The 27925-nt window shown below is 54.5% G+C and overlaps 10 protein-coding genes across 10 annotated transcripts; 5 read left to right on the top strand and 5 right to left on the bottom strand.

Moving 5' to 3' along the window:
• Positions 1 to 311: 311 nt before the first annotated feature.
• CORC01_03651 (uncharacterized protein) lies at positions 312 to 3944 on the top strand (the record flags this gene model as incomplete). Its single annotated transcript, XM_022615300.1, has 3 exons — positions 312 to 954; positions 1001 to 3058; positions 3109 to 3944. 3 exons carry the CDS (start codon positions 312 to 314, stop codon positions 3942 to 3944), a joined length of 3537 nt encoding a protein of 1178 aa, XP_022478226.1.
• A 394-nt stretch (positions 3945 to 4338) lies between these two features.
• Positions 4339 to 5503, bottom strand: CORC01_03650 (vacuolar protein sorting-associated protein 26; the record flags this gene model as incomplete). Its single annotated transcript, XM_022615299.1, has 4 exons — positions 4339 to 4472; positions 4556 to 4676; positions 4739 to 5211; positions 5287 to 5503. The coding sequence occupies 4 exons, from the start codon at positions 5501 to 5503 to the stop codon at positions 4339 to 4341; spliced, it is 945 nt and encodes a 314-aa protein (XP_022478225.1).
• Positions 5504 to 6164: 661 nt separating this feature from the next.
• On the top strand, positions 6165 to 7361 carry CORC01_03649 (ribosomal protein L6; the record flags this gene model as incomplete). Its single annotated transcript, XM_022615298.1, has 4 exons — positions 6165 to 6210; positions 6631 to 6678; positions 6811 to 7066; positions 7130 to 7361. The coding sequence occupies 4 exons, from the start codon at positions 6165 to 6167 to the stop codon at positions 7359 to 7361; spliced, it is 582 nt and encodes a 193-aa protein (XP_022478224.1).
• A 1758-nt stretch (positions 7362 to 9119) lies between these two features.
• Positions 9120 to 10310, bottom strand: CORC01_03648 (uncharacterized protein; the record flags this gene model as incomplete). Its single annotated transcript, XM_022615297.1, has 1 exon — positions 9120 to 10310. One exon carries the CDS (start codon positions 10308 to 10310, stop codon positions 9120 to 9122), a length of 1191 nt encoding a protein of 396 aa, XP_022478223.1.
• A 2173-nt stretch (positions 10311 to 12483) lies between these two features.
• On the top strand, positions 12484 to 14120 carry CORC01_03647 (V-ATPase subunit H; the record flags this gene model as incomplete). Its single annotated transcript, XM_022615296.1, has 2 exons — positions 12484 to 13460; positions 13508 to 14120. The coding sequence occupies 2 exons, from the start codon at positions 12484 to 12486 to the stop codon at positions 14118 to 14120; spliced, it is 1590 nt and encodes a 529-aa protein (XP_022478222.1).
• An 866-nt stretch (positions 14121 to 14986) lies between these two features.
• CORC01_03646 (ribulose-phosphate 3-epimerase) lies at positions 14987 to 16092 on the top strand (the record flags this gene model as incomplete). Its single annotated transcript, XM_022615295.1, has 4 exons — positions 14987 to 15102; positions 15234 to 15360; positions 15481 to 15726; positions 15826 to 16092. 4 exons carry the CDS (start codon positions 14987 to 14989, stop codon positions 16090 to 16092), a joined length of 756 nt encoding a protein of 251 aa, XP_022478221.1.
• Positions 16093 to 16304: 212 nt separating this feature from the next.
• CORC01_03645 (aminotransferase class-V) lies at positions 16305 to 17696 on the bottom strand (the record flags this gene model as incomplete). Its single annotated transcript, XM_022615294.1, has 4 exons — positions 16305 to 16366; positions 16417 to 17334; positions 17388 to 17521; positions 17581 to 17696. The coding sequence occupies 4 exons, from the start codon at positions 17694 to 17696 to the stop codon at positions 16305 to 16307; spliced, it is 1230 nt and encodes a 409-aa protein (XP_022478220.1).
• An 836-nt stretch (positions 17697 to 18532) lies between these two features.
• CORC01_03644 (uncharacterized protein) lies at positions 18533 to 20888 on the top strand (the record flags this gene model as incomplete). Its single annotated transcript, XM_022615293.1, has 2 exons — positions 18533 to 18872; positions 18961 to 20888. Coding segments are annotated over 2 exons (2268 nt in total), but the record flags the coding sequence as incomplete, so codon positions are not given.
• A 448-nt stretch (positions 20889 to 21336) lies between these two features.
• On the bottom strand, positions 21337 to 23619 carry CORC01_03643 (calcineurin-like phosphoesterase; the record flags this gene model as incomplete). Its single annotated transcript, XM_022615292.1, has 2 exons — positions 21337 to 23297; positions 23442 to 23619. 2 exons carry the CDS (start codon positions 23617 to 23619, stop codon positions 21337 to 21339), a joined length of 2139 nt encoding a protein of 712 aa, XP_022478218.1.
• A 2658-nt stretch (positions 23620 to 26277) lies between these two features.
• Positions 26278 to 27726, bottom strand: CORC01_03642 (glycine cleavage system T protein; the record flags this gene model as incomplete). The annotated part of the gene is made up of 1 exon (XM_022615291.1): positions 26278 to 27726. One exon carries the CDS (start codon positions 27724 to 27726, stop codon positions 26278 to 26280), a length of 1449 nt encoding a protein of 482 aa, XP_022478217.1.
• Between the last annotated feature and the right edge of the window lie 199 nt (positions 27727 to 27925).

Below are 27925 nucleotides of genomic sequence, written 5' to 3'. Positions count from 1 at the left end.
CCTCTGTTGCCTGCGACTGACCACCTGACTTGGGATCACGTCTTAAGCCCGCATTCAACCATTGTGCGTACAGTGTGCACTTCGTCACATTACTTTTGAGCACTGTACAAAGCTGGTTGCTGTTTTGGGATAAGCCCCACCAGGCGCGTTGGAGCCTTCAAACAGCCTGGAAATTCCATCAACGCAATCGCGACCAATTTTTGGCTGCCACAGATTGCTTAATGCGCCAAGCCAGATTCGCGACTCTCGCGGCCTCTTCCTCTTCTTTCTTTACGGCGTTAGAGGTCTCGACAGGCTAGGGGCAAAACGAAATGGATTCATTAGACACCCAATACCTATACCGAGAGACTCGTCTCAATCTCGAACCGGCCTACGCCTCGTCCATCGTCAACATCCGCGTCCCCTCGCTGACGTCGAACGGGAGGGGCGCGACCCGCAAGCTCACAAGCGGCGACAAAAACATTAGCGAAGACGAAGTTTCTTTTCGGCTGAAAAACCTAGCACCTGCCTCATCGGTCTACCATCGGAAATGGCACGATGCACCACGTAGCTTCCTTTGGAGGCTGTTGGACGATGGCCTCGTCCTGAGTTTGCGAGCGGTCGACACCTGCCGACAGGAGAAGACGATCGATGCGCCGCTGATCCTAAACTTCCGATTCACAGTGCCTATCCAATCGTCCTGTATTGCTTTCGCCGATCCCCGAGAGCACGATGCGCTATCCGTGTTCGTGCTCGACGAAGCCAACTGCCTGTACTCCTTTACTCTCCGCCCCGACTTCTTCAGAAAGCGCTCCGCCATCGAGGCTGGCCCGGGAGATGCTTGCAAGGTGTACCAGCCAAAGGTCTTTGGCTTTAAACATCCGCATCGTATGGTTGCGGCGAGCACCGACCAGATTATTATTTCCTTGCATGACGGCGGGCTGGTGAGATTAGATCGGAATAAGACACAGGACTGTAGGTCGAACATACCGCAGTAAAGCTCCAAACTAACTGTGCATAGCGACCAGCAACCCCTGGAAGGAGACGATCTACAACTCACAAGGATGGGCGCAGGGCATTCGCAGCTACCTTCCGTTCCAACAGAATCAGTCTATCCGATACCGCAACATCCACATGGACGCGAGCGCAGCGACGTCGATACAGGTCACAAACCTGGGCCTTGATGATGCCGCATTCCTCTTCACAGTCTGTCTCGACCACCGTATGCGCATCTGGAACCTCCGGACCGGCCAGATCTTGTTCACCGGCGACATACTAAACTCTGACCGCAACCCCCAAGAAGTCGGCAAGTGGCAGATTGAGCCGACACAGACAAATTTGCTGCAGTTGGTTGGCGATGGTACAGGCAACAGGATGTGCGCCACGTATTCGCCCATTGGGGCAGGAGAGTTCAAGTTCTGGCACATCAAGGCCCGCGATAGCGACACCGTCTACGTGGAAGATGCCTTCCCGGATACTCACCTTACCCCATCATCACCATCGCTTTCGGATGTGTGGACCCTGGCGGACTTCGTACTTTCAAACCTTGCCGATGGCGGTATCCAGCTGTGGACACTGTGGAAAAACAATATGACTTACAGAGTTCAGGAGCTGGATCTCAATAGAGACAATATAGCCGAGTCATGGGAGAGCGAGTGGGCGTCAGTCCACATTGACACAAGTTATCCAACCGCACCGACGTCCGGATCCTCTGATCCTACAGACCCGACAGAGAAGTGGTTAGATCTTATCCTCACCCCTGGCCGCTTCACCAAAGCAACACTCGAAACGGCTCTGTCTATATACGAAAAGGGACTTTACTCCCAAAAAGAGGGCAGCTCAAAGAGTCAGCAAAAGGGCCTGGCAGAGTCAATCTGTTCTGTGCTTGCTTCAACAGCATCCTTGGACCGGAAGTCGGCTGGTGGTATGGACTACGAGCAATTTCGTGCCAGCAGCGAGACCCAGTGGAGGAGATTTTACCGTCTTCTGATCGAATTGGACAAGCAACGTGGCGAGGCAGTTGCTCTGGTCCTCGACGCAGATTCTGACATGACGTGGGTTGTGTGCGCTGATGCGATCTCCGCCATTAGAGAATGCAGCTCCCTGGAGCGGCTGTACTACAACCTTTCGCGACCAGATGAGGCCTCGGAGAGAATAGCAAACCTTGTATCGACGGGCGTCGGTTTCCTCGATGCGATTTCCGACAGTATACAACAAGTCTGCACTGCCGCCCTGCGACCTGAAATTTTTGAGGAGACGCCTCGAACAGACTACGAACGGCTTCAATACCTCTTCGACACTACCGCTCTGTGGCGCACCGTTAGCGACGAAGACTGCGCACAGGTCATTGAAAGCCTGGGACAAGCTTATACCGGTGTTACGATGGACCTATACCAGAGCTTTTCCTGTTTGATCGCGGCTACAGAGGACTCTGGCAGCCGCAAGGCCCGTCAGCCGCTGACTGACTTTGGAAGGAAGCTCATTGTCAAGGCTGTTCAGGATACGATCGATTTGCAATGGAACATCATCTTCAGCCAGGTCTTGCTCCTGGTGCACATGGAGTTTGACTGGGATCAAGAGGAGGACATGCTCTCTAAACGGATTGACGTCAGCGCCGTGTTCAGACAATTCCTCGAGTCACTTCGTCGATTAGAGCTGCTTCGATGGCTTTCCAAGACTGAAATCACCGTTCCTGTTGGCAACAAGCATGAGCGCAACGACTCCTTCCCAGGCTCGCCCAACACCACTAAGAAAACTGGAGAGGAGACTCAGACGGTCACCGCTTTGGAGGGCAACGTTGGTCATCTCCTCGGCTTTGTCGACAACAGGAACGAGCCTCTCGCTACGAGCATCACAGATATCGTCACGGACCTCTGTGCCTCTAATAGCGACATCGAGGTGTCACCTACTCTGATCCAGTGCTCACTCATTAGGAGGGAGCGAGCCGATCTTGCTCTTGAGCTCACCCCCTACTGCACTCAAACGCCATTCGCCATATATATCCAGGGTCGCGTATTCCTTGCCCTGAAAGACTTTGCCTCGGCCGCCTTCCACTTCCGTAAAGCGGCGATAGGCATGAGTAAGCTAAACCTACCCTAGGTCTTCAACTCAAACTAACGAAGGCAATAGGTGTCAAGGATGTAGATGTCGACCGACACAGCAGCGGGCTCCTCGATGACACCGAGTGGAACCTGCTCAACAAGGGGCCGGCCCGGTACCACTGCCACGCAGTAGCTCTGTTTGAGAAGGCCAAGGCGTACTCCTATGTGATTGAGTTCGCCGGATTGGCTATACAGTACTCGCACGCGAGCCCCGAGGCTGCGCTGGTCCGAAACGAGATGCTTAGCCGACAGTTCAACGCGGCGACGATGCTCTCACGCTTCGACGTCGCCCATACCAGTCTGCTGGCCATGAAGGATAAAGCAATGCAACTCTCCTCCCTTCGCAAGCTGGTTGACAAAATGTGCGAATCTTACCATAATAGCGAACTCATGTCGCTGCCGTTCCCGGGCCTACAAGACTCGATTGACGAGATCCTGGCACAAAGATGCAAGGCGACAATGGACGTCTTGAGCGGCATTCCATACCACCAGATCCTCTACTCCTGGAGGATCAAACATAACGACTACCGCGGCGCCGCTACGGTACTGCTCGACCGCATCCAGAAATTGCGGCACGCCGGCGAGGGCGACAAGCTCATTGGCGAAGATATACTCGACACAGCAGTCACGAAGCAGTATCTGCTGCTCATTAATGCCCTCAGCTGCGTCGATCCAAAGCAAGCCTGGATCTTTTCCGAGGAGCTACCACCTCCTAACTCGAGGGAGACGACCTTCCTGGGCAAGCGCAAGGTCGTCACATTGCCGGACCTGCGTAAGCAATACCAGGACGAACTTGACAGAATCGCCGCCATCCAGAACAACCAGTTCGGATTCGAGGCTGACGATGCAGTGGACATTTTGTAAATGGATGAAATGAGCAGGACAAGATATCAAAAAAAAGGCAGTGCGGGCCGAGGGTTTACTTAGTAAGGGATGGAGAGCATGTGTACAAGTAATCAAGACGCAATCCTGGACCGTACAGAATGATCCATGACACCAGATACCTCACGAATTGCATGGATTGGGCTTTCAGTTTTTGTTTTCGGTAATCGGGTAGATGGAGAAGAAGAAGAAGAAGTTCATTGTTTATGTATCAGTGCAGCAGACCCAGCTTTGTTTACCCCAAACGCCGTGACCTATGCTAAAACTACGGGGGACGGACTGACGAGGACCTTCGTCATGGCAGCGGCCACATCATACCTCCCTATTCGTCAACAACTCATTACTTGTAAATCACGCCGTCTACTCTCAGAGGCCTCTATGCCTGCACGGACTGGCCCATTAATTTGGGGTTCTCGGGAGCAGCAGCCATGATCATGTTAGGACCAGCAGCCGCGTCGGGGGCTTGACGGTAGAGGATAATTTCCGACTGCTTGAAATACCGCCGCGCATCTGACGTCTTCTGTTAGCTTGCTGTGATGTAGAGATATCATGAACGGGTGGGTGGGTCTTGCCTTCGTCGATGAGCACGAGACTGAGATAGTATCGGGTGGAGAACTTCTTGTTCACGTCCCGGAACGTCGGCGTCAGATCGAAGCCGCCGAGGAAGAGGCGGATAGGGATCGTCTCTCCTCTCGAAGGCGAGCCGTCCATAATCTTTCCAGAAAAGTCAGTACGCTTATTATCCCAAACGAACGAGGCCTGCTTGAAGAACTCACTTCGAACCGTACCAAGGTCTCGCTCTCATTGTACTGATTCGGCGCGGCGCCCGTCGTCTCCCTCCGGATGATGGACAGCTCCATGTGTTTTATCTTGAGTCGGACGAGAAGGAAGTATATCCGCCCGACGATAACGTCCTTTAGGTGGTATTTGGATTTGGAGTACTCAAACTCAATGTGCAGGCAGTCCTCGATGCCGACGTCCATCTTGATGGACGAGTTCATTTCAGGGGGTATGCGGTACGAGTAGACCCAAATATCCTTCTCGCGGATGACGTCGGCCATGCGGCGGGAGACGGTGACGCGGACAAAGTAGCGCAGCTTGACGTTGATGCCGTTGTACGACTCGTACTGCTTCTCGACGTTTTTGAAGTTGAAGTCGAACGTCTGTGGGTGCTGCAGCTCGCCCGGGGCCGCGAGCTCCTGGACGAGGGACAGGAATTCGTAGTGGTTTCCGCGGTCAAAGAACATTTCTGCACACAGGAGGATATCAGCATAGGTGGAACAGGGAAACGAAGACTCGCGCCAAGTGGTTTCAAAGGACTTACCTATCGTGCCGATGAATTGCACCTTGATGCCGGTGTGTTCTAGCCGCTTGCCGTCCTTCGGTCTGATGGTGACGGCGCCCTTGACGGACTCGCCATCCATGTACAACGGCGCCTTCTCGCGCCGGTTCTTATCGAGCTTGACATCAACCATGGACCGCTCGTCGGCATCCTCTAGCACAATGTCAATGTCGACAGGGGTTGAGAAGAAGTACGACATCTTGGCCTATGCGGGGGAATGCCCGGATCTCGCGCGTCTGTTTCGTTTCGATGCTCAGATGTAAGGGAAAAGGCGTGCAGAGTCCCAATGGCTAAGATTCGGTCGCCCGTCGTCGCCAAAGGTTAAAGATTCAGGCGATTGATATCGGGTTGTCGGAGAAGGAGGGTGGGAGCTTCAAGGCTGACGTATCTGTACGTGCGCTCACTCTGCTTGCGCTCTCCAGTTGCACGCCGGCCCAGCTATCGAGGTGGGCAGCAACTGGAGCTGTCGAGAATGGATCCTCCCATTGGCTGATGTTGACACGTGACTATGCCAGGCATTCATCTTCGGAGATTGCGGCTGGTGCTCCGGAGCTGTGGCTGAAGCTCAGCGTTACAGGCCCGGCCTCCACCGCGGCCTTGTAGCCCCCACCAAGCTCCGGAAGCCGTTTGGAGCAGGGCAAGAGGTGATTCAATTACGCACAAACTATTCTTATTCTATCACGTGCACTCAAGCCCTCGCTAGAACTTTTGCACCCCACACCGGAAAATTGAATCGCGACTGCCAGACCCCGACTTGGAACTTTTTTGGAAATAGAAGAGTTGTTCCTCATCGCCCAACGTCCGACCAGTCGCCCAGTAGATCGCCCAGCCGACAACCTCCCTCCCTCCCCGACGTCAAGATGAGATACATCCACTCCCAAGAGAACCTGACGGTTCCCGAGAATGGTATGTGAAGCAATGCCATCGTCGTCGTCGTCTTGAAATCTTGAAAATCAGATGGCGCAACGATCGAGCACACAAACACCGAAAATCCTCTCCCCCACGATGCGGCACCCTGCGAGCTCCGCCGGGTTTTGAACTTCACGATACTATATTACCTATTTGTCGCCATTCGCACTTTGAGTCTCTCGCCTTCCTCTGTCATGGTCGCAACCTCGATGCCAATGGCAACATGGTCGCTGGCGCAAAAGAAAAGAAAAAAAGAACGAAAGTTGAATCACAAATGGCAGAGGGATTTGGGGAGGCTTGAGGCGGACAACGCAACATTTGGGTTTTTGGATTGACAAAGTTTTGGACTGTGGATGAGCTCGAAAGGAGCAGTAGTGGCAGGCAATTGAATGCATGCTGACTTGGATTCTCCAACAGTCAAGGTTCACATCAAGTCCCGCATCGTCACCGTTGAGGGCCCCCGTGGTAAGTACAAACTCCTCTTCCAGTCGCGATTCTTTGAATACATCGCGACCGACCTCCGCTTCCTGTTGTGCTCGACCCCGACTGCGGGAGGAGGACCCCTTGATAAGACAGTATGGCTGACACCATTACCAGGCAAGCTCGTGAAGGATCTGTCCCACTTGGCTGTCAACTTCTCCCAGCCGGTCAAGGGCACCATCAACATTGAGATCCACCACGGCTCAAGAAAGAACGTTGCCACCCTTCGCACCGTCCGCACCCTCATCAACAACTTGATTATCGGTGTCACCAAGGGCTTCAAGTACAAGATGCGCTACGTCTACGCCCATTTCCCTATCAACGTCAACCTGGAGAAGGACTCCGAGACTGGTCTGTGGGAGGTCGAGATCCGGTATGTCGCAACATTTCTTCCGCCTATGACTTGCAAACAGCGAGGCTAACATGTCACCTTCAGCAACTTCATCGGCGAGAAGCTCGTCCGCAAGGTCGTCATGCGCGAGGGTGTCGACGTCGAAGTCTCCAAGTCGCAGAAGGACGAGCTCGTCCTCTTCGGCAACTCCCTTGAGGCTGTCTCCCAGTCCGCCGCCGATATCCAGCAGATCTGCAAGGTCCGCAACAAGGATATCCGTAAGTTCTTGGACGGCATGTACGTCTCCGAGAAGGGCAACATTGAGGAGGAGGCTTAAACGCATCCAAAATCACATATCTCTCGATGAATCAAAAACGAAGGTATTGATTGATGTATGAGCCTGAGGAGGGGAGCAAAACCAAAAAGGTCAAAACAGGTCATGTTTTTCGAGGCAAATGCCAAAATTAAATCGGGGTTCTGGGTCTTACACAATTGGCGTGGCCGGGGTTCCATTTACTTTGCATTGTGTAGCGCAGGGCTACCATGAATCACACAAAAGTCAAGAAGACGTTGCCTGCTCCCTCTCCGAGCGGTATATCCCACGACATCCTTACTATACACCTACCCGCATGGGAAACTCTTTATGGTGAAATGATACCCACTCAAACGTTCTGAAAAATTGGAAGAAGAAAAAAACTACTCTTCCCCACGTCGATGTGATGTGAAGTAATATGGTTGAGGATATCAGAGGCAACACATTGTTCACAATCTTCAATCCAATCTGCATTGAGCTGTGACAGAACGACGCCACTGTAGCCACCTTTACGGCTGGCTTGAGAATTTTGAGACGAGGGACTTGCTGACTTCAATCGTTGTCCTGATGAAACAATAATCAGACCAAACTTGGCTAGACTAATCTTGTACAAGAGCCCATTATCGTCTCGCGACTTTCAATAAGTAGATTTCTCGAAAAAGTCACCTTATTAGGTTCGCACAAACCTCTTCTGAATTTAACACCAACCAAACCCAGCAATTTGCTATTGTTAATCAAGCAACCCAACGGAACAGCAACCCATGTAAACTTCAAGAGATAATGCGAAAGCCGCAAGAGGTGGCGAGACCAAAAAGAACTGACCAGCCTGGGGGTCGAACCCAGAATCTCCTGATACCATTGGCCAACGTTTTCCTCGCCCGGGGTCCGAACGAGGGTAAACGCAATCGTAGTCAGACGCCTTGCCATTGGGCCAACCGGCCACTAGTGAAGTGGATTCGAACTCAGAGTCTAGCTTTCGCGCTGTGTTTGCATGCCCCTCGAGACGGACAGCCTTTGCAGGACTCGCTCGAGAAGGCCTGGTTGGTAGAAGAGACATGGGCAAAGCCACATAGGCTTCAGACAGACGGCCTAAACTCGAAACACAGACCGTTCGTGGAAACAGATCTTGTTCCATGCATGATCAAACGCACGCTGTGCGTAAGCGCCGCATGTTCATCCCAACTCGTCCATTTCTACGCCCATCTCCCGAGAAAGCTTTAGCACGGTGGCTGCAAATACAGTTGAGCTTGAATCAACAACACGCGACGGATAAGCTTGTAGTAAGCCAGTCAAAGATTTGGTTTCCATTACATGCAATAAGGGCGTCGAGAGTTCCGTCTATGCCATCAAAATCGTTCTGAACATCGTACATGCTATGCGGGTTGGGGTTTGCTGAAGCAGATGAATGACAAGGGAGCCATGCCAAGGAAAATGAAAGTAGGAAACGCTTAATGTCCAAGGAGAAGATCCACCCAAATTCTTCCAACTCTCTTGGACATTTCCAAGCCCTTCGTGACTCTCCACCAAAATTTTCATCTCTTCGTCAATCTTTCATACCTCCTTCATCGCCGAATGTCTCGTCTCTCGTGCCCTGTAGTATCCATCACCGGGTTGTCGCAAACCCGGATAGAGTATGATATCCCCATAACGCCAGAAGAAAGAAGAAAAGGCAATAATAACAACTTATGTACGTTCAATGCATGTTCGGGCTTTACACTGCCTTGCGAGGAAGACGGCCACAGCATGGGCAATTCAACACAGGTCGAGAGAGAAGTTAAGATACTACCTCCGTGAGTGACGCGTCGTGTGTGTGCCACGTGTGTGGCCGGTTCGGTGAGTTCTTCCACCCGAGCTAGAGCTGCCTAGGTAGGACGTCAGATCCGATCGATCCCGAGAATCCCATGAAGACTCACTGGGATCTGTTGCCGAGTACGAGTAGTATGAGTCCGTATAGCTCGACCGAGGCTTGGCCTTTGGCTTATCCTTCTTGAGATTCAAGAGTGCCAACATAGTCGCGGCGGCGGCTCCCAGGCCCAACCACTTGGCGCCGTCCTTCTTCTCTTCCTTGCGACGGGTAGCCGGGGCGGGACGACCACCTCCTGCGAACCAGCCGCCGTGCGAAGGGCGGCCAGAGTGGGCCGAGGGCATACGGCTACCGTGGCGCGAGTATCTCTCCTCAACCACCTCGACTCGTTCGCGGCTGTGCTCCTTCTTCTTCTTGCCGCCAAAGAGGAGACCCCACAGGCCGCGAGCGATGCAGCAGAAGCAGAGCAGCATGAGGAGTCCGAGACCAGCAAGCGTGCCGATGACGATACCTGCAATTGCGCCGCCGCTCAATCCTCCACCAGTGCCCCCGCCGGTGATGGGCTCGGCTGTAGCGGTGCTGGTTGCCGAGGCGGCGGTGCCGGTGGCCCTGGTGCTCGTGATGCGGTAGGGAGCGGAGTACTGGGTCGTGATTGTCTGGCCGCCCGAAGTGATTGTGGTTACGCCTCCGCCCCAGCCGTCGCGCTGAGCGCATTGCCCTTGGTAGGCACAGTACTGGTAAGCCGCACAACAAATGCTGCCACAGGCCGTCTCTCCATCACCCTGCGGGACACAGGGGGCCCCGGTACCTCCTCCAGCTGGCCCTGTTGTCATTGCGGGCCAGTTTGTCGATATTGTGCTGGTAAAGGTCTCCGTCTCAGTCCAGGTTGTGGTGTAAATGCCATAGCCTCCACCTCCGCTCACGGTGCTGCAGCCAGCGATATTGTTAACTGTGTAACACTGTTCTCCGGATCCACAGCAGTATTGGGAATCGGCCCCGCAACGCTGGACGCAGTCGCGCTTCATAAACTGATCACCAAGGTTATAAAAGAGGTTGTTGGCGACATTTTGGAGAGGATAAGGATGGGCGAACACCGGAGTGGGGGCGGACACCAAGAGAAGAAGGCCGGCGACCAGAGGGGCCGTTGCCGAGTGCTTGCGCCGTGCCATTTTTTTTTTTTTAGAGTAGCGGAAGCCGCTTGTTCGGCGTCGTCAATTGCCAGGAATGCGGGAAACCGGAAAGACGGTGAGGTGAGAATCCAAGTCGGCTCACCCCACGCTTGCCGCTATCGTCAGCTCAATGGGGATGTTGATAGGATTCGTCTTGTTTCGTTGCCTCGTGGGCGCCCCAGTTATGGGCGAGAGGAATGTTGCAGCGGCAGGATGAGGTATTAATGGTCGGCGGGGGTAAGGAGAGGAATGGTGATTGAGTGTGAGCTGGCAGACCTAGCCTGCTATTGTGCAGACGTATCGTATCGGCAGGGACTGAGAGCTTGGAATGTCGTGTTTCTTGCGTTCAATAGGAAGCAACCAAGAAGTCGGGGAGAATGAAACCTGCAGGTAAGTTTGATTTAAGAGAGGGAGAAGGCGCTGACGGACGGGAGTGTCGTATTACTTGGATTGGGCAGTCTGATTGTCTTTTTTTTTTTTTTTTCCTTGGCCGTCGCGCGGGTCGATTCCCAACCTCCTTGAAGTCCAACCTCTTGATTTTGCTGCCGCTGTCACAGGAGCACCCACCCTTGACACCCACAATAATACCCTCAAATAATGCAAAGTTCCGCAGGGATCTAGCTTCACCGATCAGTTTCTGGCCAATCTCTGACGAGGGGGACTGTAAAGATTCCTCTTGAGTGCGCGATTCCGTCACACTTGCCGCTTCTTTCTCTGTTCTTGTTCCTGAAGATCGGGCGCCGAGATGTGGTTCCCTCTTCTCTTAGACCAGAGACACTCGGAGCAGACGAGGGTTATAAGTGGCCCAGTGCGGGGAGATGCCTGTATGAGTTGGCAGGAATGGGTCGCTAGTATGTTTGTGACTGGCCCGGCCGAGAGCGCCAGGTTCCCACTTGTTTACTACTTGCAGGGGCCTGTCCGTCCACTGGACGACAATCGATAGGCAGTGTACCTAGGTAGGTAAGGTATCTAGGCAGAGAAAGCATGTTCTGTTCAACTATTTTCAGGAACGACTGTTGGCCCTGCTGTTTATTACTTCCGCCAGGTCCTGTTTCGCAGGCTTTTTGTGCCGAATGAAGCAGCTAGCGAGCTCCTTCCTTGGCCGGTTGCCAGAGACAGGCGTTCTGGGTTTACTCTTAGTCTTCCCGTCTAGTGCCTTGTAACCATTGGCAGCGACGCGCTTTAGCCCATCGTGAGCTGCATCTATGAGATCATGCTCATTTCCGCGCTGTCACATAAACCTTATGTACCTCAGTCTTAGTGAGGTAGTCATGACCTCGCAAACGAAGACCTAGGGCCCAGTAAGCACAATCTTTGACCCGTAGAGGATAGACTAGCAGCGCAATGACAGCTCATGCGCTGGCTTCTGGAACCACGATGAGATCTCGGCAGGTGTCAGTCCGTGGGTTCCGCAACCTTTGACAACATCAAGTGAGCCCGGCCAGCGGGATGAGACTCCGCAGTGTTCATCACCAAGTATCCGTAGACTGTGAAGTATCCGTACTGGCTAGTGACGCCTTTTTAAGATTCAAGGGGCTTCTTTCCATGTGCGTGCCTTGCATATTGACGTGGGCCAGCTTCGTACATGGGTAACTCGTGCAGAGAGAAGAAGGAAGGGCAAGCGTTGTTCAGCTTTATCTGGAGAACCGAGTCTCAATGAAAGCTGCACTTGGGGAAAAACGGGTGGTTGGAAACCGGGGCAACTAGGTCGTACCTAGTGTACGGATAAGGTAGTGATACTGGAAGCAACAGAGTGTGTACAATGTACCATTGTAAGAAACAGTGAGCCAAGCTTTGCGAGTGGAGGTGATTGGAGAATGTGCACCGCCGCTACACTCCATCACGTGGGTCGGTGTTCACTGGCTGTAATTAGCTTTGATGGGGCTGCCAGAGCTGCCACCTGTGGCTGGTGTAGAATTGGATCCCAAGCCAATCAGGTGCCACCAGCCTGACGCTGTGACCTGAGCAAGGAAGTGACCCAAAAACCGGGCGGGCGCGGCTGCGGCTATAGCTTGAGCATTATGTTCGTCAGACAGCTTCCCGCCGCAACGACCAGCGACCCTCAGCACCGCCGAATCCATCCCCAACGTCCATCCCCAAACACTCCTTCGGCGACGCAGGTCCATCTCCAATCCGAAGTCGTCCGGGTCGCTACGTCCCCCGACTCGCCGCCATGTCTCTCGAACCTCCCACCTACCTGGCCTCGTTGCAGAACAACATCCGCCAGCGGCCAATCCCCTGGGATGGCGCTGTTAGAGCAGGCACCATCACGGAGGACCACCTGGCCCGCATCCGCGCTGTCGACAAGGCGAAGAAGCCCGAGGCTAGAAAGGAAATCGTAGAAGGAGATCTTGACGGCTACCGCTCCCTCTTTGTTGGCGAATCTGGAAAGCCCTCAGTGCTCGAGTCCGCGGGCAAGCAGGCCAATGTCGTCCAGTATATTCTCGTCCTCTTGGCCGACCTCTTGCCCAGTATGTTCTTTACCATCCACCTAACCCGACAAATTGCTTTGGCTAGAGTCTCCCTACCCTACCCTACCCTAGTCTGCGAAGAGATTGACATACTTCGACGATCCCTTCATACACCTCAACTCCCGCTGATGCTGTTGTCTTTCTCAATAGGTGTACCGTCACTCTCAAAGGCTATTTTCAAAAATACCGACCCCTACAAGCACTTTGTACCTTTACTCGCTCACTCGAACAATACCGAGGACCCCATCCCATTGCTGACATCGACGGCTCTAACTAAGCTCATGTCGCTCTCGTTGGACGAATCGCAGGCGACCCGAAACGCCATCCCGGTGCTCCTTTCATACCTGTCTGGCCTCGCAAAGAGTTCTGATGCAGGTCTTCAGGACATTGCGGTCCAGGAGTACTCCTCCATTCTCTACGGACACGCAGCGAGACAACAATTCTGGAACCAGAGGAGCGAGACGATTGCACCCCTGATTGATATCCTCAGAACAGCAGCTGGCATTGGCAGCAACGGCAGCTCTACAGCAAGCATATGGAGTGGCACCGCGCCCACAAGAAACTCTGGGTTTGAGGGTTCGCTCGGCGGCGGGGTTGGCTTGCAATTGCTGTACCATGTGCTGCTGGTTATCTGGCAGATGAGTTTCGAAGCTGAAGATATTGGCGACGAGCTGAATGAGTATGTACGCTCCAGTCAAATGAACTTCTCAGACTAATGATATTTAGCGAGTACGATATCGTCCTGCTGTACACCCAGCTTTTGCGCCTCTCTCCGAAGGAGAAGACAACCCGATTGGTTGTTTCAACCCTTTTCAACTTGCTCAGCAAGAACCAGAAATCGCTCCTCCCTACCGCGGTTCTCGCGCGACTACCTGCGCTCCTTGACAACCTGAGCGGCCGCCACCTGACAGACCCTGATCTGCTCGAGGATGCACAAAGTCTCAAGGAACTTCTCGAGGAGTACACCAAAACAAAGACGACCTTTGATGAATACGTTGCCGAGGTCGAGTCTGGCCACCTCCGATGGTCACCACCTCACAGAAGCCAGGTGTTCTGGGCCGAGAACGCGCGAAAGATTCTGGAGCACGAGAATGGAGCGATTGCGCGCCAGCTCGCCGAGATTATGAAGAAGCCATGGGAGAACGACAAGGCAGTCTTGGCTATTGCATGCAACGACGTCGGGGCCCTGGTCAAGGAGGTGCCTGAGATGCGATATAAGCTGGAGAAGCTTGGTCTAAAGACCAGAGTTATGGAGCTAATGGGAGAATCGGACGAGAATGTCCGCTGGGAGAGTTTGAAGGCATTGGGTGGCTGGTTGAAGTACAGCTTTGACAACTAAATTTGTTTCCGGAGCACGAACAATAGGGCTATTGGTCCAGGCTCTGTGTATATATAAATGGGGGACAGCATTACCCAGGCAGTTTAGAGTGGACCAGGAGTCGTTCCCGCATATGACCATTGTTTATTTGTTGGTCAACCCTCTCGGCCTAAATCGACATGTGCAGCTCACCCAATTTATCCTGCTTTTCTCCCAAGTTTATGGATAGAACAGGCCATATGGCGACGATCAGTCGATCAGGATACTATGACGCGGAGCCCAGTCCCAGCGCCCTTAATAAGCATCGTGGAATGCACTTGGGGTTCCGGGGCGGCGTTAGAGGTGCGGATACGGGCGTTCTACCATCTGACGAGCAAATCCGCCGCGGCGGATATTCACCCGAGGCCCATCAAGACATTCCGGCAACGTCAGGGGTCGGCCCCGTCTCTTGAGTTTTGCCAGCCCAATGGGAAGGGTGGAGCTATCCTCAGGTAAGGAGGTACCTAAAATAAGGGGTCCGAATGTACTCCGGAGCTTATCATACGGGCGGTACGTGCCTGGCGGGGTCGCACCACCCCACGCCAAACGTCAACCCCTCAGTTATTAGTGATTCTAGATCCCAGACTGTGGGAAGATCCCAACAGAAACTCCACCCGAAAGAGCTCTCGTGGTTCAGGGTCCATAGCTTACCACAGCTTCCGGTCGCATGTCCGATCGTGTACCCTCGAACCCTTTTCCAAACGCCGAAGAGCCGTTCGTGCCCACGAACAAAACCAGACACACCCGCTCTCGCATCCGCCGCCCACGCACACCTCCTTTTCTCTCATACCACCACACAACACACGCAAACGCCCACAGGTTTCTCTCCATTCGTTGGCTACTGCAAAATGGCACCCAAGGCAATCATAGCTCCGTCGATTCTCGCAGCCGACTTTGGTCATTTTGGCCATGCATGCTCCAAGACCATAGAGCAAGGCGCTGACTGGCTTCACGTTGATATTATGTACGGAGATTATACCCCGCCAGAAAAAAAATCAACACACAGCATCTTCCGACCGCTTTTTGGAGAGCCGGTCGCAAAGGGACTGTTTACGTATCCGAGTCAAGCCGTGGCTAACTTACATGATTTCGTAGGGACGGCCACTTTGTGCCCAACATCTCATGGGGGCCGGGTGTTGTCGCCAAGATTAGAGGCCATGTCGAGAAGCCCATCGAATCATGGGGAAAAGGCACATTTGACTGTCATATGATGGTTTCCGAGGTAAATGATTTCGCTTCGCCCTGGGCATATGCTTAGTTACAAAGCTTCTGGGCCGCCAAACGTCCATTTGCGGTATCCCGGCGTATAAAGAGAAGTATACTAACGCATGCGTCGATTTAGCCCAAGAAGTGGGTCAAAGGCATGAAGGATGCCGGCGCAGACCTTTACTGCTTTCACTACGAGGCCGCCTTCTCCTCCGACTCCGACAACCCAGAGGTCAAATCCGATGAGAAGACGAACCCCCGCGCCCTGATCCGCTACATACATGAGCAAGGCATATTAGCCGGAGTCGCTCTGAAACCCGCAACCTCGGTCGACGTTGTGTGGGAGCTCCTCGAGAGTGAAGATCCACTCGAGAGACCAGACGTGAGTAATTCCAGCCCTTTCTTAACGAGCACCTGTTACACCACAAAATGGGGTCTCCGCGAAGGCGCATTGGGCTGACAGGGGTCTCTCCACACACAGATGGTCCTGATCATGACAGTCGAGCCCGGTTTCGGCGGACAAAAATTCATGGCTTCTGAGCTGCCTAAGGTCCAGGCCCTCCGCGAAAGGTACCCAGAGCTCAATATTGAGGTTGACGGCGGCCTGACTGGGGCCACCGTCGGCCAGGCTGCCGACGCCGGCGCCAATGTCATCGTTGCTGGCAGCGCAGTCTTTGGTGCCCAAGACCCTGCAGAGGTCATAAAGGTCCTGAGACAAGCCGTCGAGAAGAACACCGGCAAGCTCTAGAGAACGGGGATCCACGCCAAGCCAGCCGCGACTTTTTCTCACGGCCACGTTTTACGACTTTACTTTTCTTTGTCGGTTTTCTTTTTCCTCTAAAAAAAGCTGTGGGAGCCATGATTTATGTTCAGCGTTTATAGATATCAGACGGACAGCAACTTTCCGGTGGTATGCCGGAGTTACAGGTCTTTCTAATCCTAATTCAATCACTTCATACACTACTTGGCCTTTTGTTGCAGTGCCTTGTCCAGGGCCGCAATAAAACCACTGATTTCGTCGACTGCATTTGATCAGCATCATGCACAGGTCTCAAGGCCGCACTTGACTTACGACTGTTGTAATGAACCATGCTAACCCGAATAATCCCGTCGGTAGGATCTAATTGCAAAATATCTTCGATGAGCCGGTACGAGTAGAAATGACCCCATCGGAAGGCAAAATCGGACTCATTTTCTACGGCATTGACGATCTCCTTGGTACCCCAGCCTTGCACTCTAAAGCTGATAGTCGGGACACGGCGTTCGATGCTGGCATCTGTCTCGCCGTAGATCGTCGTATCGCCGCGGCTGTTGAGGTATTCGAGCAGGGTGGACTGGAGCTGCCGTTCTTGCTCAATCTTGCCCTTCCAGCTCCCGGAATCGGGGGTACCGAGGTACTCTAGCACCCGCGGGACGGCCGAAACCAGCTCATAGCTGCCCCCGGCAAGTCCCAGCTTCCCTTCGAGGGATTCGCTCGGGTTGAAGAAGTGGCCCAGAGAGCGCATGTGCCCGTCTTGGACCGCGCGGCTCGCGTATAGCATCGCCGTGTGCGGGCCGTAGACCTTGTACCACGAAAATGCGTAAAAGTCGACCTCGAGGGCCTTGACGTCGATGGGGCGATGCGGAGCGTACGCCACGCCGTCGACGCATACGAGGCCCTTGGGTGTCGACTCATGGACAAGGGCGGCCACGGCGGCGACGTCGTGGATCGTGCCCAGGATGTTGCTCGCGTGCGTGAGGGTCACCAAGCGGGTCTTGTCCGAGAGTAAGGGCCTGAGGTTCTCCGCGGTGAGCTTTGGGTTTGTTGTTGCCGCTGTCGCGTCCGAGGGCTTCCACCACTTCAGCTCGAGGCCCTGGCGGGCGGCGAGGTCGACCCAGGATGCGATGTTGGCTTCGTGGTCGACTGCTGATACAACGATTTCGTCGCCTTTGCTGAAGGAAAGGGTGTGGGATAGGTTGCGGAAGAGCTGGGTTGTCGAAGCGCCGAAGACTGCGGTTGCGTCAGATTTCTGAACCGGGGAAAAAGTCGAACATGGTTAATACCAATCTCGTCAGAAGATGCGTTGATGTACTTTGCTCCGGCCTGGTAGCCTTCACCGTAGGAGGCAGTCGCCTTCTGGCCGACTTTGTATGAGGCGCCTAGCTGGACATTGGTCTGTGTGAGATAATCCCGGATACTGAGACGTTTTGTCAGTGTGAATTCGGAGTGCTGCTTCAATATAGCTTGACGACATACGAATCAATAACGGTACCCAGCGTCTGACTTCCACCTGCGTTATCGAAAAAGACCTGGTCTTGGCCTAGAGCCGGGAACTTGCTTCTCACGGCTGCGATGTCTATTTGAGACGACATATTGACTGAGGTTTCAAGGACATTAAAGCTAACCATGTGTTGAAACAAGCAAGGAATAATTATTGAACAGCCTGGGAAGTGAGAGGAAATGAAGCTATCGTGATGAGGAATCAGTCCAAGTCTCAAGATATAAGATTATGATGTTAGGTGCGGGGCAGGGCGCAAGAGACGTAAAGAAACTGGGTTCAGACGATTGGAGAGCTGTCCAATCGAGAGAGTGAAGTGGTTTAGTACCAGGAAGCCCGCAAGTGGGAAAAGCCAATTGCTCTAGTGTTTATGGATGCATGACGTTTTGGCGCGGCGGTGGACCAGTGCTGGCGGTGGGCGGGGGAGGATGGAGGGGCAGCAAGCAGCACGAGAATGGAAGTGCCCTGTGGGGCGCGGGGTCGGTGGTTGGCACGGCTCACCCGAAGCTGGCCGTTCCATCTTCCGTCCGGCCCATGGGAGAGCCTCCGCAGCCAAGCGTCGTTGCACACTTTTATTCGTCCCAATCCTTTGGACGGTACTTTTATCTTTACAGGGGGGTTGGGTTTGGTAACCTACCTTTGGACTGAGAGGGAAGCGAGAAAAGTTGAGTAGAGTAATTGCCGGCTATTCGACTCCCACCCAGTCAGCCTTCATGCATAGCTTCTGATACAAGATGCAGCTCATGCAAACCTCAAGCGCCAGGATTGAATAGCGCATGTCAGATATATCTGGACAACGGCATTGGCTATCTCCCAGTCAGGCTGGCGGTCCGCCATGGTTGTGCAGAAGAGTGAAGCAACCGGCGCTTGCACCGTCCTGCGGATAAGTCCCTAGAAGCGCGTTTGGAGAGAACCAACCTTTTGCCAGATCTGATCATTGGCCGCGCCGGCACTGTACGAGTCCTCTTCTGCATCCATTTCCACTTTGCAGGGGCCAACTGTGGGACGGTGCTTGCCCATGGGACGATTTGGCGCGAAAACAGCTGCTGGGAAAAACTTTATGTGGGACCTCAGCCCACGTCGGTTCCGATCAGCGACAGCCCAGCTGGCCGTCACAAATATGAAATACTGGGAAGCTGCCAACACTTTTTCTTTACTTTCCTCCCGATCAAAAAAGAGTTGCCCAGACTCAATCGATCGCCGAAGATGAAGCGCAAAGCCAGTTCACGAATTGACGACAAGAGAGCGTCCAAGAAGAAGACCAAGACGAGTAAGCCACCTGTTCCTACAACAACCTCTGAACTTTTTCTCCTGCTCCAATGTCGTCACTAACACCGAACTTTCTCGCCCATGCGCAGCTCTCTCGGCCGACGTCGCAAAGTCGAGGTTCCGCAAGGGTCTCTTTGACAAGAAGGCCCACGACTCCTACACAAAGCAGTACGCCGAATCGAGCCCGTACAAGCACTCCGTCATCAACGAGCTCGTCGACGACGCCCTGCTGCGCTCCGTCCGCGACGAGATCCGCGAGAACGTTTCCTTCACCCCCAAGGAGACGGACATTTATAAGATCCACCAGTCTGGCGACCTCGCCAACCTCGACGGCCTCGACGATGACGCCCTCGCCAAGCTCCCGAGCCTGCTGTCGCTGCGCGACGCCATTTACTCCGAGACCTTTCGCAACTACGTCTCCCACATCACCGGCTGCGGGCCCCTGAGCGGCCGCAAGACCGACATGGCCATCAACGTCTACACCCCCGGGTGCTACCTCCTCTGTCACGACGACGTCATCGGCAGCCGTAAGGTCAGCTACATTCTCTACCTCACCGACCCGGACAAGCCGTGGAAACCCGAGTGGGGCGGCGCCCTGCGTCTGTTCCCCGTCCTCGAGCAGGAGGGCAAGGACGGCGAGATTGCAAAGACGCCGGCGCCCGACCACACCAAAGTCATCCCGCCCGCGTGGAACCAGCTGTCTTTCTTCGCCGTGCAGCCTGGCGAGTCCTTCCACGACGTCGAGGAGGTCTACCACGCCGAGTCCAAGGCCCAGCTCGAGGCCGAGGGGGGGCGCATCCGCATGGCGATTTCGGGCTGGTTTCACATTCCGCAGATCGGCGAGGACGGCTACGTCGAGGGGGCCGAGGAGAAGCAGGTCAAGAACTCGGGTCTCATGCAGCTCCAGGGCAACCCGGACCAGCACGACACCCCGCGGGCGCGGCCCGTAAAGGTGGACAGGCCCAAGGCGAGCCTCGAGGGCTTCGACGAGGCCGGGCTCGAGTTCCTGCTAAAGTACATTGCGCCGACATACCTCACGCCGGACACGCTGGAGCAGATCTCTGAGCACTTTGAAGAGAACTCGAGCATCACGCTCTCCAACATACTCTCCAAGAAGTTTTCCGCGAGGTTGAAGGAGTACATTGAATCCCAGGAGAAATCCAAACCCCTCCCGGACAATGACAGTGAGGCCATCGAAAAGAAATCCGCGTGGCGCGTGGCGCGACCACCGCACAAGCACCGCTTCCTCTACCAGCAGCCCGCGGGTGCCCACGAGCTGCGCAGCTCGCAGGAGGAGAACCCGCTCACGGAGCTCCTCGACCACCTACTCCCCTCGCGGCAGTTTCGCGAGTGGCTGCAGGTCGCCACGGGGACCTTGGTCGAGAGCCACGAGTTCCTCGCGCGCCGGTTCCGCCGCGGCCAGGATTACACTCTTGCGACAGGGCATGACGGCAAGCCCCGTCTGGAGTTCAACCTTGGCATCACCCCGTCCAAGGGCTGGGGCGACGAGGAAGAGGAAGAGGAGACCGGAGAGGAGGAAGAAGGACAAGAAGAAGAAGAAGAAGAAGCAAAAACCAACGGCAAATCGTCAAAGAAGCGCAACAAGGGCAAGGGTAAGGCTAAAGCTGAGCCGGAACCTGAACCGAAGGAAGAGGAAGAAGAGACAGAGGTCGGCGGGCATGAGGTCTACATGGCGGGCGACGACGGTGAGGAGGACGAGGACGCGGCCATCTACAAGTCCTCGGGCGACGACGACAATATCCTCTTCTTCCAAGCCGCCGCGTGGAACAAGCTGACGCTCGTGCTCCGCGATAGCGGTACGCTGCGGTTCGTAAAGTACGTCGGACGCGCTGCCAAGGGTGACCGGTGGGACGTCTCGGGCGCGCTCGACATTGAGGACGAGGATGACAAGGACGGCCAGGCTGGTGGGTCTGGCGCACAGGACGAAGACGAGTCCGAGGATGAGTGGAATGGCTTCTCTGACTCCCCTGCTGGGCAGACGAGCGACAGCGACTGAGTTTGCCTGCTTACTTGTATCTATATAAGTATGATCTCGCACCCGATTTTCAGTTTTGGGATACACGGTAGAACCAAAGTTATGAATTGCAACACGATTTCTTTCCTAATCCTGTTTTCACCTCCGTTGAATGGTACACACAAGGTACTTGAAGACCCTCGAACCGGAGAGACTTGCACGGTGTGCAGATGCTATAAAGACAATGGATCGAGTCCACTAGTGACTCGAATCCCAAAATGGAGAGACGAGAAAAGTAAACCAAGAGTTCGCTACCCTATGCCCATGCGCCTCCCAAAACGCCTCTCTTCTTTCACATACCTAGACGCCCAGAAAAGATGACGAGTCCAACAGTCTAGCAAATGCTAACAGCGCAGCTTGCGACAACGAGATGAACCAAAAACCAGACATCTCGCACGCTTTCTAGCTCTCATGCTCTGTCTCCCATCCTCTAAAACTTCTTCAATTTCTTCTGGGGCACCGTCTTGACGAACGCATGCTTCAGGAAATGAAGCCATACCTTATTGTGCTTCTTCTTCTTCTTCTTCTTCTTTCCCTTCTTTCCCTTCTTGCCCTTCTTCCCCTTCTTCTCTGTTTCTACGTCTTCATCATCATCGTCATCGTCGGCGTTGTCTTCATCATGTTCTTCATCTTCTGTCAGCTCCTTCTGGTCTTCCAATGCATCTTCCTCCTCTACATCTTCATCATCGCCTTCCAAGTCTTCGGCGAGCACTTTGCCCTTGGCATTCTCCTTGGCGATGCGGTTCGCCAGCTTGACGTAACTACGAACGGTCAAGTCCGATAGCTTGTAAATCTTGTCGGTAAAGGTGCTGTACTCGACCTCGAACGCGAAAGGGCGCGGCTTGGGCTTCTTGGACTTGGGATCCTTGTCCTTGTGGATGCCGTCGCGCCACTTGTTCCCGGATGCGTCCTTGCTGTCATGCGTCATGTCGTTGTTGAGATAGGTCAGGTTCGCAAAATACTGGGTGTATCCAAGGAAGGTCAGGGTCTGAGGTGCGTAAGCCGGACCAGGGCCGGACCCTGCGGGCGGCGGTTGCGGGATGACCAAGTTGGGGTCCTTGGGTTTGGTTGGCTTCTTTCCCTTCTTGCCTTTGTTGCCCCTCTTCTTCCTGGCGGCGTCGATTTCGCGCTGCAGATCCTCGTGAACGGGGTCGTCGTCTGTCGGGAGCGATAGAGCCGGCAAGGCATCGGTGAACGAGTCTGTCCAGACCGCTGCGTCCTCGAGGCCGGAAATGTTGTACGCCACGACACGGAGTGTGGGGAAGTAGTTGGGGACGATACTGGGGCCGACAAGAGAGAGATGATATCGCTCTGCGTACTTGCCGCCCAAGTCCTTTCCTGGCTTTTTCTTCTTCTTCTTCTTCTTCTTCTTCTTGTCCATCTTTTCCTTGGCGTCGGATTCCACATTGTCTTCCATTTCGAGCGCTTTTACGTTGACGGCTGGCAACTTGGCCCAGTCTTCCCGCAACTCTGTGAGGTAATCCTGTGCCGACTGAATTTCAAGTTCATCCTCAAGAGCTTCGCGCCCGAAGTCATCGTCAACTGCAAAACCACCCAAGATGTTGATGTCAATTTCCTTGGTGTCGTGCACGATGAAGTGGTCAATATTCATGTGACCATAAAGCGACCCGACGACAACGTCGCGATACTGCTGCATCCAAAGATTGTACTTTTGCCAGCAAGTTTCATCCCAATTCTTCTTGCTGTCGGTCCGGGCCGGGGGCACGTGGCCCATCAGGATGGCCTTCATACCACGTTCGCGGAGAAACTCCAGCTGCACGCGAAGCCATTCCATTTGCTTAAAGCCTGGCTCGGACGGCTGCTGGCAGTCATCGATACCGGCATTCCGGTCAAAGAAGTACAAAGTATTGAGACTGAAGACGGCGAGCTTTTTGGGAATGACCTCGGTATAGAACCAGCCGCCAAACTCGAAGGAATGGCGTTGCTCTTCGGGAATAAATCTCTTCCAGATCTCGGCATAATACCCTAACCACTTGTTGGGACCTGGAAGGAGAATGTTATGCGGTAGTATGTCGTTGTTTCCAAATGTTGGGATGACAGGCACTGCCATTTTCGAGGGGTCCTTCGGGTCACCAAATGTTTCCACAAACTTGTCGGCGATCCACCGATTTGTGCCGAGCACCTGGCTTGGGCTGCGTGGAATGCTCTCATCGCTGTCGTGGCGCGCAGAGTCGCCAGTCCAGATGACGAAATCGATGTCGGCTGCAACATTCGCGGCGATCCAGTCGAAAGTCGCGTTTACGAGAGAAGACGGCGTGTCACAGTCGGACGTTTCTGCTCCATAGTAGCCGGCAGGCCCATCGCCCGAATGGCAAGCGACGCCTTCTTCGGTAGAGGAGTGAGTTTTGTAGAATTGATCGGGGTGAAAGTCTGTGGAGCACAATATTCATCAGCTTTGGTCGTCCCACGTCTGCTAACAAGCGGAGACTTGTGGCCTCATGCGCCTGAGCGTAGAAACCGCTGTCATGCTGATGGCGCGAGCCGTGGGTGTCGTTGGGTAGCATCTAAACTTACCAGTAATGTGTAGAAACTTTCCGCTTAAACGTCGAGACCCTTCTTGAGCGACTGTATCTGTGACCTCAGAGCCAATGACGACTTGTTGATGCCCGCTGGCGACAGGTGTTGCACTGACGCCATGCAGGAACTGCTGCTGGAGCAGGGCGGCGCCCACTATTGCGGGTAAAGACCGCATTGCTGGGAGGAGCTGAAGACGCGGTACCTGGTTCGATGCTATATGGCTCCGACGCAGGCACGGCAGCCGGTGATGGTGATGAAGTTGAGAAGAGAAGACCGTCGCAACGGTGTGCCGAGAGTGGAAGCGAGAGGAAGACGGGGGCCAACTCAAGGTTATTAAGTCATGACTTTGCCTTGGCTGAGATTTGCTGTCCCCGTAGAAAATAACTGGAAGCGCGAGCGACGTCTGGATCAATGGACAGGGTCTGTCAGACTTGAGTTCTGGGCGTGTGCCGTGACCTGGACTTTTTCAGGGCTCCAGGGCTGGGGCGAGGCGGCAAGCAGCAGGGGACCGGGCAGCTGGAGTTGCTGGGACCACCTTTGGGAATGCTGCACCAGTCGTGAGCGATAAGGTAGGAGTACTATGCATGTACAGTACACAGTACCTACCTACCTTAGAGTGATGGGAAGAGAGGAAGGGAGAGCGCAAGGGTCCACGTCAGAGTTACAGCTCTTGGGAACAACCCGGCTGCTCTTCCTCGCTGTAGAGGAAATCGCGGCTGGTAGATGCCCCTAAATAAACAACACCGGTTGAACTTGAGGGGTGAACGTCCCGCACGTCTACCGCCGGGGTTTTTGCGTTGGAGTTGATGGCTAAAGTGGGAATTGATGATGTCCAGTGGCGTCCAATGGTTGCATGTCCCTGCTGACTGACGGCTGGGCAGGGGAAAATAGTCAGCGGTGGTGGGAAGGAAGCAGCCCTGGCATCGACATCACAGGTGCTCTTTTTCCCTGGGCCTAGGAGCAGCATGAGTGTTGGCGCCTGCTCTTTTAATGTGCTTGCCCGCTCCTTCCGAACACTACGACGTGGTGGTATCATGTCTTCAATGCCTCCTCACACGACGATGCGGCAAGGAACACGATTCCCCGCCTTCCATTTGCCCCTCGCGTGCAAGTCGCTGGAAACACCGCAAACAAGGCCATCAAGGTCCTTGGCCGACCAGAGGTGAAATTCTCACTGGACGCTCATACTCCCGAACTGGAGCAATGCCCCCCATGGCCGTCCAGATCTCCAGCACTAATCCACGGACACGATGACCAGTCCACAAGGCTGAAAGCCTTAAGCTTTCAGTCGCAGCCAATCGAGGTGCAGCACTCCAACACGTGTGTCCGTTCTACGACACACACTACCCACGAGAACCCCCCGTGGATGAGACACCACCCAACTCGCGATACTCCATCAGCGAGGTTGCCGCCTGGTCGCGCCACACACGAGCCATGTCGAGTGCTGAGCGTGTCAGTGCCTCTGACCGGCCCCCGTGGTCTATTGCATCCTCCCTTTGAGCGTGGGAGGTCGTCAGACCAAGAGTGTGACCGTTGACATGCACCAAAGTCCGCAATGCCGCATCCTGGGGTGGGCTGGTTGGCACGAGTCAATCCGGCACTGGCTCCAAGCCATCGCTTGATCTGCCCGCTCCCCTTCGTGGGGCCGCGTGATGCCCCGATATATCACATACCCATGGGTTTCTCCAATTCGTCTTGATGTCGTCCGCTTGGAAGTGCTAAGCATGCTGCATCTCCGAGCAAGTCGTTATGGTTTTTACTCAGATAGTATTGCAGACTCGGCCCATGGCCGGTCCCCTGCTGACACCTTGCTGACGTCATAAGTAAGTCGGCCGTCAAACTCTCATCTCTCACATTCTGGTTGATCCCTTGCGCCCAGTTTGAGATAGAGAAGCTGACAGAACTACCTACATATTTGGGGTGCAAACGAAGGCACACCACATCCCATCACATGCACTCGTGTTGCCCTGAGTTTTATAGTCACTCTTATGCAGTGTGTTCCCCTCAGGTGGTCAGTTGACTGGTTGTCAAATTCGATCCTTTAGGGGTCCTGTCAGTGCGACAACCAGTCAGATCGACGCCGACGCCGAACCCGACCCGAACTTAGCACGATCGCATGTTCTGCCCAACTTGGCATGATGCCATCTGTCATGGAAACCTGACAGCAAACAGCCCCTTTTCTTGCATCGAGGTCGTTGAAGGGGATTCAGGTTGCAACGTTCAGGCAGGTGTAGCCGGAAAGAAAGGTGTTGTCGAAGCACAACGAAACTCGGCTCGAATGCCTTCATCGTCAACCTACCCAAGTCTCTACTAGATAGGTTCCATCAGCGGGCCCACTTTGCCCAAAGCACTCCGAAACTAATCCGGATCCGCCCTAGTTCCATCCGACAAACCGTAAAACAATTTCTGCGCTCGATTAATTTCGCTCATTTCTCTTTTTTCTTCCTCTCACATTCAAACGTAACACGATCCTGTCAACATAAGCTGCTAGTCAACCTCTTCCATGTTTGCTGCGTTCCAGGATATCGTTTCTAGAGTATCCAGCCGCTCGTTTGAGGGTCGTCATCGCTCTGCGCTTCCGTGATGGCTTCCCATGAAGAAGCGGCTACATGTCTCAAACCAGCCATCAATAGCACGAAGCTTGACCATCACTTTCGTCTTATCGGATATGATTCAAAATGTTTGATGAGTACTTTGGTGGCAGGCAAGGCTTTGTTACCAAGGAAATTTCTACCCGGTGTCAAGCAAGGGATCACAATGGACGAAAAAGCCGAGATGAGACTGGAGCTTGATGGATATCTTTTTAAACTTGTATTAATACATCCTGCGGACGTTACGCAGGTGCGGGAGTCGGTCCCTTGAAGTATTTGCTTGGGACCAAGGGCATCTTGGACACCACGGCTCCCCTCTTCTTCCCGCGCACCACAACGTCCAACTCGGTGCCGGACTTGTGTAGACCCTCCTTGACGTATCCCATGGCAATGTTCTTGCCCAACGTCGGGCTGGGCGAGCCGCTGGTGATGACACCAACCTTCTCGCCGTCCTTTGTGAAGATCTCGGCGCCCTCACGAGCAGGCGCGCCGGAAATCACGAAGCCCACGCGGCGCCTCTCGATGCCAGCGCCACCCTTGCTCTTTGGCACGAGCTGCTTGTTGATCACCTCAGCGCCGTGGAAGCCGCCCTTTGTCCTCCGCTCCTTGGGGATGATCCACGACAGGCTGCCCTCCACCGGTGTCGTCGTGTCGTCAATATCGTGACCGTACAGGCACATTCCCGCCTCCAGCCGCAGGCTATCTCGCGGGCCGAGACCCGCGAGCTGCAGCCTCTCCGGGCCGGCGACCTTGAGCAGCGTCTCGGCTAGGGGGCCCGCCTCGCCGTCGGTTGACTTGAAGGAGATCTCGAAGCCGTCCTCGCCGGTGTAGCCTCCGCGGCTGATCATGGCCTTCTCCGACGTAGACTTCCACTGCCCGTCGACCTGGTACCTGAGCCGGGCGAAGCCCGTGTTGCCAAAGTACAGCTTGCTCAGGTCCAACCCATCGACGGGGTCGAGGACCTCCTGGAGGACCTCGGCGCTCTGGGGACCCTGCAGGGCGATGAGGCCGTAGCCCTCTAGCACCTCCCACCAAAAGTCAGTACCCTCGGGCTTCTGGAGCGAGGCCGTGTGCTCGGTGAGGTACTTGAAGATCTTTTCTCTAGTACCGGCGTTGGAGACGACGGCGTACTCGTTCTCGCCGAGGCGGGTGATCATTGTGTCGTCGACGATGCCTCCCGTGCCCGGGTGCAAGAAAGTGCTGAGCTTACTCGTGTTGACCTCCATATCGGCCACGCTGGAAGGGGTGACGGTCTCGAGGAAGGCGGCGGCTTTCGGGCCGGTAAAGCGGTGCTGGACCATGTGGCTCACGTCGAAGAGGGAGGCGTGATTGCGGGTGAAGTGGTGGGACTCGGCGAGGGACTGGCCGGCGTACTGGACGGGCATGTGATGCCCTCCAAAGATGACCATCTTGCCGCCGTGGGCGATGTGGAAATCGTAGAGGGGCGTCTTGTCTTGCTTGGAGAAGGCGACTAGCTTCTCCTTCCAGTTCTTACGGGAGGAAGAAGACGAGTAGAAGCGGCTGGTGTGTCGTTGTGCTGGCGCTGCCGCCGCCGCCGTTCTCGGCGCCGGGGCCGCGGTGGAGGAGGAGCTCAGTCCGGCGACGGATGCAAGGGACCGGCCCTGGCGAGCGGGAGAGGCTAGGAGAGGTCTCGCCGTCCGCGCGGCAGCTACCAATATTGATCGTGTCATTTTCGGTAGTCCAATTGAGCTGGTAGTCTGGTGATTCCCAAAAAATGAAGAGAACGAAAGGTCAAAGTTTCAAGAGGAGGAGGAGGAGGGGAGATGTCCAATGTGTGACGGAGAGCATTCCCTTGACCGATAAGGTATTCGGATGCGATAACATAATGCGGGTCCGAAGCTGGCCGAGCTCCCTGCTGTTTGATTGGTG

The sequence above is a fragment of the Colletotrichum orchidophilum genome, assembly GCF_001831195.1.
Source record: "Colletotrichum orchidophilum strain IMI 309357 chromosome Unknown Scaffold_22.1, whole genome shotgun sequence".
Taxonomy (NCBI): Eukaryota; Fungi; Ascomycota; class Sordariomycetes; order Glomerellales; family Glomerellaceae; genus Colletotrichum; species Colletotrichum orchidophilum.
This window is presented reverse-complemented; position numbering and strand designations above follow the sequence as displayed.